The 12,688-nt window shown below is 44.1% G+C and overlaps 2 protein-coding genes across 3 annotated transcripts in view; one reads left to right on the top strand and one right to left on the bottom strand.

Annotated features, from left to right (window-relative positions):
- PSMD1 (proteasome 26S subunit, non-ATPase 1) overlaps positions 1-12,688 on the bottom strand; it is a 92,025-nt gene that overhangs the window by 31,154 nt on the left and 48,183 nt on the right. Inside the window, exon 17 of the mRNA XM_083612767.1 lies at positions 2,864-2,978. Coding sequence (XP_083468893.1) covers positions 2,864-2,978 — 115 coding nt within the window. The remainder of the gene's footprint in view (positions 1-2,863; positions 2,979-12,688) is intronic.
- HTR2B (5-hydroxytryptamine receptor 2B) overlaps positions 6,940-12,688 on the top strand; it is a 176,970-nt gene continuing 171,221 nt past the window's right edge. Inside the window, exons 1-2 of one of the 2 annotated variants that reach the window (XM_083612921.1) lie at positions 6,940-8,105; positions 8,844-9,480. In XM_083612921.1, the coding sequence (XP_083469047.1) occupies positions 9,183-9,480 (298 nt within the window). In that variant the 5' untranslated portion in view covers positions 6,940-8,105; positions 8,844-9,182. The remainder of the gene's footprint in view (positions 8,106-8,843; positions 9,481-12,688) is intronic. The other variant, XM_083612920.1, reaches the window with a different exon arrangement.

Genomic DNA, 12,688 nt, shown 5'->3' with positions numbered 1-12,688 from the left:
AGATGCTCGCACTACAAAGAGGGGGTAAAACGGGGGCTTGCTCCACCGTTCCTGCAACATACCGTATTTTTCGCTCGATAACACGCACCTGACCATAACATGCACATCGTTTTTAGAGGAGGAAAACAAGGGAAAAAACATTCTGAATGAAACAGTGGATGTATCATTTTTGTGCTTCATGCTGTGGCCACAGACATGTGATCTGATGGTGAATTTGGGGTGACCCAATGCAAAAATCCTGAGAATCCCTGTGGATCCATGCTTTGTAACCACGTTTTTGCACCATTGCAGCCCCAGGCAACAGTGGGTGCGTGATTTGGGGGGGGCAGGCTGTAGCCATGGACATGCTATGTGATCTGATGGTGAATTTGGGGTGACCCAATGCAAAGATCCTGAGGATCCATGTGGATCCATGCTTTTTAACCACATTTTTGCACCATTGCAGCCCCAGGCAACAGTGCGTGTGTGATTTTTGGGGGGCAGGCTGTAGCCATGGACATGCTATGTGATCTGATGGTGAATTTGGGGTGACCCAATGCAAAGATCCTGAGGATCCATGTGGATCCATGCTTTTTAACCACATTTTAAGTGGGGAAGGAAGGAAAAATACAGAATGGACAAGGAGCACGAGAGGGGTGTGCAGAGAAGCAGCTGGCTAAGAATGCAGGAGAGGGGTATAACGGGAGGGAGGAAAGGAAGGCAAAAGTTTTCCCTCACCTACCCACCCAAGCCAGCCAGCTCGCTCGCTCTCTCTCTCTCTCTCTCTCTCTCTCTCTCCCTCCTGCATGTTTTCAGCAGCACCGGAGCACAGAGACGACACTCTGCTTTCCCCTCTGCTTGCCTGGAGGGGAGGGGCTTTCCCTGCTCTTTGTTCCGTTTGAGCAAACACAGCAAGGAAACAGAGGAGGGTGGGCAGTAAGACCCTGAGGCAGAATGCAGGAAAGCAGCCACTTCCTCTTTTCAGGTTTCCCTTCTCCGAGACGCGCGATTTGATTTTTGCCTGATTTTTTTTGCCATTTGGCTCCAGGGACCACACATTCGCTCAATAACACGCACAGACATTTCCCCTTCCTTTTTAGGAGAAAAAATCTGCGTGTTATAGAGGGAAAAATACGGTAGGTGCTTAGTCCACATCACTGTCTGGTGGAGAGAGCATGCCCTGGCGCAGGGAGGAGAGGAAGATCCAGATCTTTAAAAGGAGATGCCTCTTCAAGAGATGGACCAAGGAGTCTGAACAAGGGGGCATAATGGATTTGTGGGTTGGTGAAGCAAAGTGAAATACCAGGGGCACTTCCCAGTCAAGAAATGCACACGGCAGAGGGTGAGCTTGTTATTGTCAAAGAGCACTTACAGTTGCTCCTGCAGCTCTGGAGACCTATAAACACCAATCTAGCATCGAGGCAGCTATTCCCAGGTCCATCAGCAACAGGGGACCATTCCATTCTCTCTCCACCAGTTTACCGTATTTTTTGCTCTATAAGACTCACTTTTTCCCTTCTAAAAAGTAAAGGGAAATGTGTGTGCGTCTTATGGAGCGAATGCAGGCTGCACAGCTATCACAGAAGCCAGAACAGCAAGAGAGGTTGCTGCTTTTGCTGCGCAGCGATCCCTCTTGCTGTTCTGGCTTCTGAGATTCAGAATATTTTTTTTCTTGTTTTCCTCCTCCAAAAATTAGGTGCGTCTTGTGGTCTGGTGCGTCTTATAGAGCGAGAAACATGGTATGTGCCTTCCCCCAACGGGCTGTGTGCACATCACTTGAGACTACGCCTGCGTGAAAGTTGACTCTGCTCTTCCCTCTTCAGTTCTCTCCTGGTTCTGGGAGACAGTGGTGCAAGGGAGGGTGAGGAAGCACCTGGCCCTTCACTTGCCTGGCCTGCCTCTTCCTCCGGCTCTGACGCTTCTCCTGCCTCTGATTCTTGCCTCCTGGCTGGTAAAGGTCCCCACAGACCGCTGCCCCCCTCTCCCGAGTCAAGACTCCAGCCCCCCTTCGCCCGGTGCGCACATGTCAGCGTGCTGCCAGTCGTTGACAGTAAATCAATTCCAGAAAGTTAATCCGGGTATATCAGGCTTCTGCAGAGCAGGTGAGAGTGTGGCAAGGCGGAGGAGATCCTCAGAAGATGAAGTAAAACAGGAATACGAAAGGGCAAAAAGCACAGAGCAGAATCCGTGAGCTGAATGTAGCAGATGCTCTGTTATACGGGACTCTGCAAACAGGAAGGGGTAGCTTACACAGAGAAAGGAAAAGCCAGTAATTGATCATGGTGGAAAGGCACAGAGAGATGAAGAGCTGGTCTGCAGGAGGCCTAACAGGAAAAGCAGTGGCCCATGAAGGCCCTCGGTTCAAGTCTATTTGAGATTATTGGCCTGGGAATAGCTGCCTAGACACTCAACTGGTGTCTGTCAGGATCCAGAGTTGTAGAAGTGACTGTAAGTGTTACCTACGACAATAAAGAATTCACTATCTGCTGTGTGCATTCCTTTGGCTGGGAAATGTCCCTGACAGGTACTTAGGGAAACCGCAGAGAGCATGCACCTTTTTAGGAACCATTCCCTTTTATCTCCTAGGAAGGAATAACTGGTCAGATGGTGTCTGTATCACCTAAAAACAAAGATAGGATGTATTCTTCTTCAAAAATTATACATTAAATTGACTTTAAATCAGATGATAGATCCATTTTTCTATTTTGAAGTCTTGTGCTGCAATTCTAACACAAGGAATCACGGTTACATGGACCACACTGTATGGTGCACTTATTGGGCAGCGTGGACTTTCTGGGGTTCCTTCCAACATGAATTCTTCAGGTATAGGTAGCAGCCTCGATGGAAGAGGAAGGACAGCAACCCTGGGCTCTGTTGACCTTACCTTGTTCCCGGTGCCAGCACAGCAGATTCCTAGGGCCATGGCTGCTCCGTAGCGGACATGGGGGTTGTAACTTTCTGACAACAAGGAAACTACACTTGGACACTGTTCAGGAGTCCTGAAGGAGAGGGAAAAAAAGAGAAAAGCAAAGAGAGCAATTACATTTCACTGAAGTGTAAAGAGTACCACACCTTTAAAAAAAAAATATTTAATCATTTTTTCAATACAAACAACAAACGCAAAAGACACATACAACAAAAACCATACTAACACTAATAACAATTTGACATTTCAGATTTGAATACACTGATATACCTATGACTACACCTTTTAAACCATATTTTCCCACCTCTCTCTCTCCCCCCTACTTCCCACCACTATCCGCCTTATCGCTTAAATATTCCTTCCAGATTTCTTCATATTTATCCATTCTTAATTTGCGTCGAGATGCAATTCGTTCATATGTAGCTAATCTGTCCATATTATCAGTCCATCACACCTTTAGAGCTGCAAAGTACTGAGCAAAGTCTTGCAACCAAAGGGAAAGGAAGCAACACTTACTTCTGCTAAACATAGCTTGGATTCTGCTACCGCCTGCAAGAGGCAACTTTGACTAGTAATGTAAATAAGAAGGTGATGAGAACGGAGGTTCAGGGTGAAGGCAAGCTGTACCAGGCAATTCTTTCTAAAGCTAGAACAGGCCTGAGGACGATAGACTGCCTCACACATAAAGCTATTTGTCACTTTGTTCTCAAACAACAGCTCAAAGCTGGCATCAAACGAGCTGCTCTGAAGATAGGGAGTGACAAGGCTTTGAATAAATGAACCTAAACATTCACAGTAAAGGTTTTTAGGGCCCTGACACAAACTACATTGGCCTTTCGATTACTTCAGCAATTATTCAACCAAGTTCAACACACATAAAGAGATCAGAATTTATTATTTATTATAAATATTTGTAGACCACTTGTCATTAGAAACGTATTTCCGGGGTTTACAGCAGTAAAAAGAATGTAATGTACAAAAACAAAATGCACACAGTACGGGATACACAGCAGCCCAAAAACTGAAAATTGTAACAGCTGAAGTCATGAGCCATCAAACACCAAAGCAAACAAGGTTTTCAGCAAGTGCCTAAACTGCAGCAGAGTCCGTGCTTTATACAGTTTCGGGGAGTCGGCTATTCCAGTGTATGAGCAGCAGCACCCTAGAATCAGTACAGTGGTACCTCGGGTTACATATGCTTCAGGTTACATACGCTTCAGGTTACAGACTCTGCTAACCCAGAAATAGTGCTTCAGGTTAAGAACTTTGCTTCAGGATGAGAACAGAAATTGTGCTCCGGCGGTGCGGCAGCAGCAGGAGGTCCCATTAGCTAAAGTGGTGCTTCAGGTTAAGAACAGTTTCAGGTTAAGTACGGACCTCCAGAACGAATTAAGCACTTAATCCGAGGTACCACTGTATCTGCTTGCATTAAAACACACACACACACACACACACACACACACACACACACACACACACACTTTTAAACAGTCAGGTCCTTTAATGAATGGGAGCATAGCCGTCAACTTTTCCCTTTTCTTCCGAGGAATCCTATTCGGAATAAGGGAATTTCCCTTAAGAAAAGGGGAAACATTGACAGCTATGAATGGGAGTCTTCAAGTAAAACGTCTTACAGGAGGGTGGAAATGGAATGTAAAGTTTGGCATTATGAAAACAAACAAAAGGAGAACAATGAAGAAACAATGAAGAAACATTAAAATCAGGAACTCTGTAAGCCAGCTGCTTTGCAAAGTATAACATCCCCTCAACCACACTTTCCCAGTACTGTACACTAGCCATGAAATCAGCCATGCTAAGGTGTCAAAAGGGTTCTCAAAGGTCTTCTAGTTCAAACCCATGCTGATGAAGAAGAGGTGGTGACTTGACCTCTTTCTGAGGCAGTCTGATCCCATCAATTTCATCTACACTCATTTCCTTGAAATTTGAACCCACTGGTCTGGGCCCTACCTTCCTTTTGGAGCAAATTACTGATCCATCATTTAAATCCAAACCTGAAGATTGCCATTGTTATTATTTCATGGAATCATGGAATCACAGAGCTGGCAGGGATCTTGAGGGTCATCTAGTCTGACCCCCTGCGATGCAAGAATATGCAGCTGTCCCATATGGCAACTGAAGCTGCAACCATGGAGTTATCAGCACCAGGCTCTAACCAACAGAAGCAGTCTCTTCTCCAAGCCAAACGCTTTCCATTCTTTCCTTTCAAGGATTTGAGTCTCCAGGGACCTCACCATTTTTGTCACTCTTCTTTATCGACAAACGTGCCCATTCTTCTTAAACCATAATTGCTCAGAAGCGGGAAACAGCAATTCAAGTCCTGCGCTTTATAAATGAACGTCATTCCCCACTCTCTGAGCTAGCCAAAGCCCTGCTTCATCATGAAACCGTTTGCGCATGATGTTTGTCGTTTTCCGGAGAATTATACTTTAATTCAAAGGAACACTTGTTCCTGGAAAGTCGAGTGAGCATCACCGTTCCAGAATGGGGTGATATTTCAAACACGTCCCGTGGGACTTCTCAAATCAAATCCTATCACTTGCTACTCAGTTCCCCAGAGTCTTACAGCATTCAGCTAAGGCAGTCTTTCTCAACCTGTGGGTCCCCAGATGTTGTTGAACTACAACTTCCATCAACCCTAGTTAGCAAGGCCAGAGCTCAGGGATGATGGGAGTTGTAGTCCAACAACATCTGGGGACCCACAGGTTGAGAACCGCTGAGCTAAGGCATTTATTATGGCATAAGCTTCTATGGACTCATTTGCCTTCTGAAAATATTGAAGGCACAAAGCTTTTCCTCTGTGAAAGAGTTAACACTTCGACAGTGGGCAGCAACAGCCCATCCGCACGCATCACAGTGGCAAAGAGCCGACCCCAACATGTAAGAGGCAACCGCAGACTTTCAAGCACGGTGCAAACATTTAATTTTCACTCCAGCCAGAAATCTAGCCCCCTGCACACGCTAAAAATAGCTATTCTTCAGACGCACAGGACCGATAATGGAAATTTCCAAAACAAATGTACTTATTGAAAGCCACCTGCAGAATACCAAACTCCTCACAGGAGCAAGGATGAATTTCCTGTTGCCACAATTAGAAATGGAGGGATGCGAACCTATTTTGCAGTAGCCTCACGGCGTCTTAATGGCAGCTGTCTCAACAGCGGCACAACCTGGATCTTTACAAGGATGTCAGATAAAAAGGACAGCTTTAGCCCATAACACTCCAAATGTACAAAAGTAGTGTTATCTGTCAAGGACGGCATTATCGTTAAGTGTATCTGCTTCCAAGGCAGCTATTCTACATTCAGTGTAAGAGACCATCCGTTCCTCAGGGACCCTTTCTACCTTCCTTTTTGTTGTATGCTGAACTCCTGTGCACCTGACAATTCCTGGCTTTCAGAGAAATAACCGGCAGCAGGTGATGGGGAAGACTCTTGCTCTGCATGGGACCCTGGAGAGTCCCTGTCAGTCTGAGGAGTCGTATCTGAACTAGATGGGCAGATGGCATGGCTGGGAACGAGGTTCCTTTAAATGCTCCTGATGAGCAACCTGTCTGTGCCCCAGAGGATTCTGGAAGTATGTTCCAGGTGTAACTCAGACAAAAGTGGTTTTCCTAAACAAGAAATCGCCACACGCTACCATTTTCTAGATCAAACAACAGGCCCTTTGCAAAACATCCCCAAACTGGTTACCCGTTGCACCTGGCTGCAAGAAGGCTGTGTCTGTGATTTAGAAATGTCAGTTTGCTGGTTGTTGTCCAGGATGCACTAGACTGAAGTAACGGGCAGCTCTTCAGAGACAAAATGGCACCCCAAGAATGTAATCCCATTTGGAAGGCAGCTAAGTCAATAAAGAACCACCACATTTTGTTGCAGTGAGTTTCTTAAATTAAGCATTATGTGATGGATCCTACTATTGCTTTAATCCATTACAATGTACTAGGTCCCCCCCCCATGTATTTCCATATGCACTTGCCAAATACGCACCACTTGTAGAGTAGCTACCCCAAACCAAAGTTTTTGTGACTCACAAAATCACAGCAATAATTTGAGAATCTACTTGGTACTCCGTTCTCTGGAACAAAAAATGCCGCAACAACTGCACATGCACACCAAACTAAATCCTAGTTGGTTGAGCCAGACTGCTTGACATATTAGCCACAACTTTATCTTTAATACACAACATCTGTTGGGAAATAAAGTTTTACACCTTCAAAAACACTGATTAGTTCACCTACTTCCAGGTAATGCACGTAAGATTCATTTGCAAGCAATAGTACACAGGAAAGCCATAAACTCACCCAAGATTTTAGGCACCTCCCGGCCTCAGTTCCCTACTTGTAAAATTGAAGCCCAACTGACAGGGCTGCTGGGAAGATTATTAAAGCACGGCCTGTGATCGACTTGTGCACTTGAAGCACTATGCAGATTACAGATAAATTGTCGTACAGTGTCGTTTCCCCTGTATTTATGGAAGACTTAAAAAGCTCCTACTACCAGGGAGCGCCTTTTGAGTGCCGTGAGAAAGGGAACAGTGTATTTTTACATGCTCAAGTGAAAAGGACCGACATTGATTGGATCAGCCCATTCAGAGTTGGGGATGAGAGTTGTGCGCTTCAGGTTTGGAAAGCTGGATGGCGGGGGTGGGAGGAAATAACCTTGCATGGCTCTTCTCCAGATGCAAAAGAAAAGAGGGAGGGGAGGGAATATCTGCTCATTTGTTGCTTTGCGTTTTAAGCACTTGGAGCTGGGTGCACTGGAATGAGTCAATCAACAGATGATACCAGCAGAGCATACGCGTTCAGAGGAAGCTGCACAGAAGGCGAGAGGCAGAGAGGAAGGGCTGGTCAGCGCTCAAGGGACATATTAAGTATGTAAAAATTACCAAAAGAAAACGGCAGCATGACAGAGGAGGGAGGGAGCCATTGACTTGAGCCATTCTCCTCCTCCTCTGGGCTTGACAAGAGAAAGAAATCAGCGGCGTAATTGCAAAGTGAACCCGACTGCGGTGGGAAATTCAATCGCAAGTGTGCGTGGCTGGCTTGGAAGAAAGCAATGCAATTAGAGGGAGACATTCTAAGCATCCAGTGTGCGGCAAGTAAGGAACACACGTCCTCCGAAGAAACGAATCCAGCTCAAGGACTAGGGAAATTCCGCTAAAATCCAGGGAGTGGATAAATAAGGTAAGGCGTCAGTCGTTTTAAAACTGTTAAAAGGCAAGAATGGTAACGTGCCCTTTGTATATCGAGAAACGCCATAGAAAAAAACTGAATGCAAATACAGAAATCCAAGGGGGCCACTTTCGTGTGCTTGTTTATTAGAGAGAAGGAATTGGTGAAGGTTCCTCTCAAAAGGGATTTAGAAGTCAAGTCTGTCTGGTCAAATAGTTCACGAACTGTAACTCCGGTAAGATTATTATTTGCTGTCTTCCCATTGAACAAGTAACCCCCCTATAGTTCTAGCCTGCAATCACCTGCAATAAGTACCATTAACTCAATGCGAGTTTCCTCTGAGTAAAAATGAATAGGATTGCACTATTAGCTTAAAAAATAAATAAATCCTAAATTGATTTTATCTGCCCTTCCACCTGATGAACAAGCAGGCAGGCACATAGTAAGGAAGTCTGCACCAGTTTACAAGCTGTAGTTCTCTCAAGAAATGGAATTTACGGAGAGAAAGAACTGGGAATTCTTCTCATAGCTCAACTACGGAGAAGGGGAGCAGAGCTGTACCCAAACAGGATAAATAGTTATCTCCGGAGCTGTTTTACCCCCAATTGCGAGTTTTTTGCAACATCACAACCTTTAAAACTCAAAACTCGGATGGTATAAATTTTCAGTGTATGCCACCTAAGTTCAGTGTAACAATTCTAGCCCATCAACAAAAATAAAAACATGACATGTGTATGTTCTATTATGTAGGGTGAGCTCTTCAGAACAGGAGGAGAGGCACTGTGCGAGGACACAAGGATCTAATTCATTACCCAACTCTTCAACATTCATTTTTGAAGCTTTTCGCTTTAGGGAACGGTCTGACCATTGGGACCTATAATAAAGAGATGGATCCAAGCCAGCGTACTCATTTTTAAATACTCTTTGCGTGCATCCAAGGAAGGACCATGATATAAAATTGCACAAAAGAGAGAAGACCCCTCAGGTGGTAGCAGATGAGTATTTTATGATGCTGGTCTTTCATCAGGACCACCCTGGGCCGGAGAGGAAGACCAAGCTCCTAGAATTCACAGTATGTCCCAGTAACACATGCTCTCCGAACAAATCCTACCGGGTGCTGAAATGGCCTTGCCTGTGAACATGTCTGGGTCCGGCAATGGATCTGCACAGCCAATCACAGCGGAGGGGACCATGTTGCGCTGGGCAGCTCTGCTCATTCTGATGGTCATCATCCCCACCATTGGGGGGAATATTCTTGTCATACTGGCCGTATCCTTGGAGAAAAAGTTGCAATATGCCACCAACTACTTCCTCATGTCTCTGGCAGTGGCCGATTTGCTGGTTGGTTTGTTTGTGATGCCTATAGCCCTTCTTACCATCATGTTTGGTAAGTACTGGCCTCTGATCCTCTGAAGTTATGTGTTCTCTCTCTCTCTCTCTCCCTCTCTCTCTCTATATATATGTATGCATTTTAAAGCACTGACCAAATTAAGAGCTTTCTGGTGCCTTAAGCCCCTTTGCAAAATGCAGCAAACTACTCTACCTCTTTCATTCTTCCAGACCAATGCTCAGGGAAAATCAGAACTACTGAACACCACTCTGAAATAGCTCTTCTGCCAAGTGGGCAGCTAAGTTATAACACACAGCAGTGATAGTTTCATAGCTTAAATGAAAATATACACAGTTCCCATAAAATCAGAACAAGATTTTTTTAACATTTTTTTTACATAAACTAGAAACATTCACCATGATCGCCACCAATGGGCATCGTTCCATCCATTTTAAGAAAGCCCCTTTTCTGCCTCTGTAGACACAATGATTCATAACACAGACCATATGTGTGAGATAAGATACTGACATCATTTAATCTCCAGCTTCAGTGAAATAAAAGTTCATTTGAGTGCAATCAGTTTGCCTTTTTTTGCTTTCTATAACTGGTTAAGACAGACTCTAAGTCAGTATTCTAGTGACTTATGTGAAATTCATTTAAACAGTTCAATGGGGAATTTTCAGTAACGTCTTCCTTACCCTCAGATTCTGCTAGATTTCCAAAAATATTTTTTTCTGCGTCTCCTAAAAACAAAACATGGATCTACAAATGAAAGTCAGTGGCATGGTTCAAAGCCGGTTGAGATGAGGTTGCGAAACCATGATCATACTTTGATGGCAGTTTGTCTGAATTCTCTGATATGTCACAGCCAAAGGGTGACATGGAAGGCCTTCACCTCCTTGCCACGACATGGGATGTGGTCTGATTTCAACCCCTGGTCTTGGTGAATCAGCTCCCATGCAAGGCGTCTTCTTGTACATACTCTTGTGGTAGATAGGACTACTCAGTCACCTGCACAGCAGTTAAATCTCCTTAGTCCCAGTCCTCGTTTCACAGCCCATGAGATCACAAACAGAATTTGAAATTCTATTAGCAGCTTGGAATAATTGACACGAGTCCATTTAACATAGGGAACTGGTCAGAATTATCTAATGTACAATTACAAGTGTGCATTGGTATGGTACCCCACTCGGCCAGTGGAAATGCCCCTACATTCAATAGTCCTAACTGTACCCATATACTACTGATTCGTAGCAAGAGTCAACAGGAAGACTAGAATGCAATGCTACATCAGTAAACAGTACCAGGGGACAGGATACAGAAAGCTCAAATTGCGGAAAGCATGTATTGTCTCATTAGTTCAATTTTCTCTCCACATACGCACAAAAAGGCCCTATGACAATTTGGCCTCCATGAATTATTATCCAGCAAAGAAAAGCGATTAAATCTACTGAGTGGATACAAAACCCACAAAACTATAGTTCAAAGGAAATGAACCAAGTGACATTTTATGGCCGCAGTTTTCAAGCTGGAAATAAAAAATAAAGACAAAAACAGTCCTTATGCTTGGAAGGAAAAGCACAAATGTCCCTCCAGGTACAAGGAAGATAAAACCAAGATGGGTTAGTTGATTCTTACCCCATGTCCTTGTCTGGGGAGATCAACTGAATTTAATTACGTACTGTTCAAATAACACTTTATAGGGTTCAAAGCCCTTCACATATGATACCTTGGCATGATCCTTACAAATGACAAAGGCAGCCCAGTATTATTATCCCCTTATCAGTGGGGTGGGATGGGGAGGTTCTGGGTGAAGCTGGTTAATGACTTCATGGCAGAAGGCAAGAATTAAATTGGCAACTTTTCTGTAACAGTCTCTTAAACTACTATACAACCCAAGGGAGTAATTGTGAGAGTGCAAATCATGAGGAGGAACCTTTGAAGAAGCAACGCAAATAAATCCTACATTAAATAGGAAGCTACTGCCATATTTTCTACTGCTACCCAGCATACTTAAATTACACTGGCTAAGATCATAGCAAATACATCACTCAAACTAAATATGCACAGAGGCAAGACTAACTCAGACAAGCACGTCTTGGCCCTGGAGTCATTATAAATCAAGGTTTCCCGGACTTGGGTCTCCAGCTGTTTTTTTACTACAATTCCCATCATCCCTCGCTATCAGGACCAGTGGCCAGGGATGATGGGAACTTCCAGCTCCATCGCCTTCAAGACTGCTTTCTTTTAATCCAGATACAAGAGTGATAACATTTTGTTTTGTAGTGGTGATCCGTGAGAAGATGTGAGCATTCTGAGAGGTCCACTATGATCAGGTCTCTTGAGTTACACAGATCTTCATAGCTTGCAGAATTTGCCATACTGCTGTGAAGCTGATCAACATTAAATGTAAGCACTAAGAGTTAGAAGAAGTAAAAGAGCAAGTGATTAGCGACCAGCAAAAAACTGCAAAAGGATTACAAACTCTCTCCTCTGAAGTTTACTCAGGGCCAAACGACACAAGATGCCATTCATACATTTAGCAGTCGTGCAAATGGCTAACTTGGCCTTAAGCTTCCTAACAATTTTGCTTTTCTGCTCTCGTCTTCTTTTATTATTGAAATTTAATCTTCCATTAATCCTGAGTGAAAACTACTAAAACCGAAGTTTAAAAAAATGCAAGGAATCTTAATTTAGAAGCCAACAAAAAGGCAGCTCATGTTGCAGGGTGCTTAAAAGGGAGGGAAGCTAGGAATCGTAATTAAATAGGTGTGGCGACATTATTTGCAGGCACTCTGAAAACACAGCTGACCCTAAGTTGAATTCACATCCATAAGATGTCTACTTAGCCGCAAAAGTTGTGTATTTCTGCTTCCTCAGCAACTGCTAGAAGAGAAAATTCACACCAGAAGCAAAAAAAAGGCCCTGGGCTGGGTGGACTGAAGCAAGAACACAGCTGAGTCTCCTAGAAGGCTAGTAATCCCTTAAAAATCCATTAGCCAGATAACTGTTTAAATAGTGTCAGCTGTGGCCAAGTCGGCCAATAAGGCCCACCCCTCTCTGCTTTCAAGACTTCTGTGCTTCCACAACTGTACAGAATCTCAACACATCACACAAACACAATTCCTTTCATTTCTGACAGTTGATACGGAAGATCTAAGAGAGGAAATGTGTGTGCCTCTTGACTCTATTCACTCTTCTAGGCCAGTGGGCTTTAAGTGCATTCAAGGAAACTTTGGGGTTCTTTATAAACTTATCAAGAGTT

The sequence above is a fragment of the Podarcis filfolensis genome (genome assembly GCF_964270895.1).
Source record: "Podarcis filfolensis genome assembly, chromosome: 5".
Classification (NCBI taxonomy): domain Eukaryota; kingdom Metazoa; phylum Chordata; class Lepidosauria; order Squamata; family Lacertidae; genus Podarcis; species Podarcis filfolensis.
Note: the sequence above shows the minus strand (reverse complement) of the source record. Positions and strands in the feature narration are given on the sequence as shown.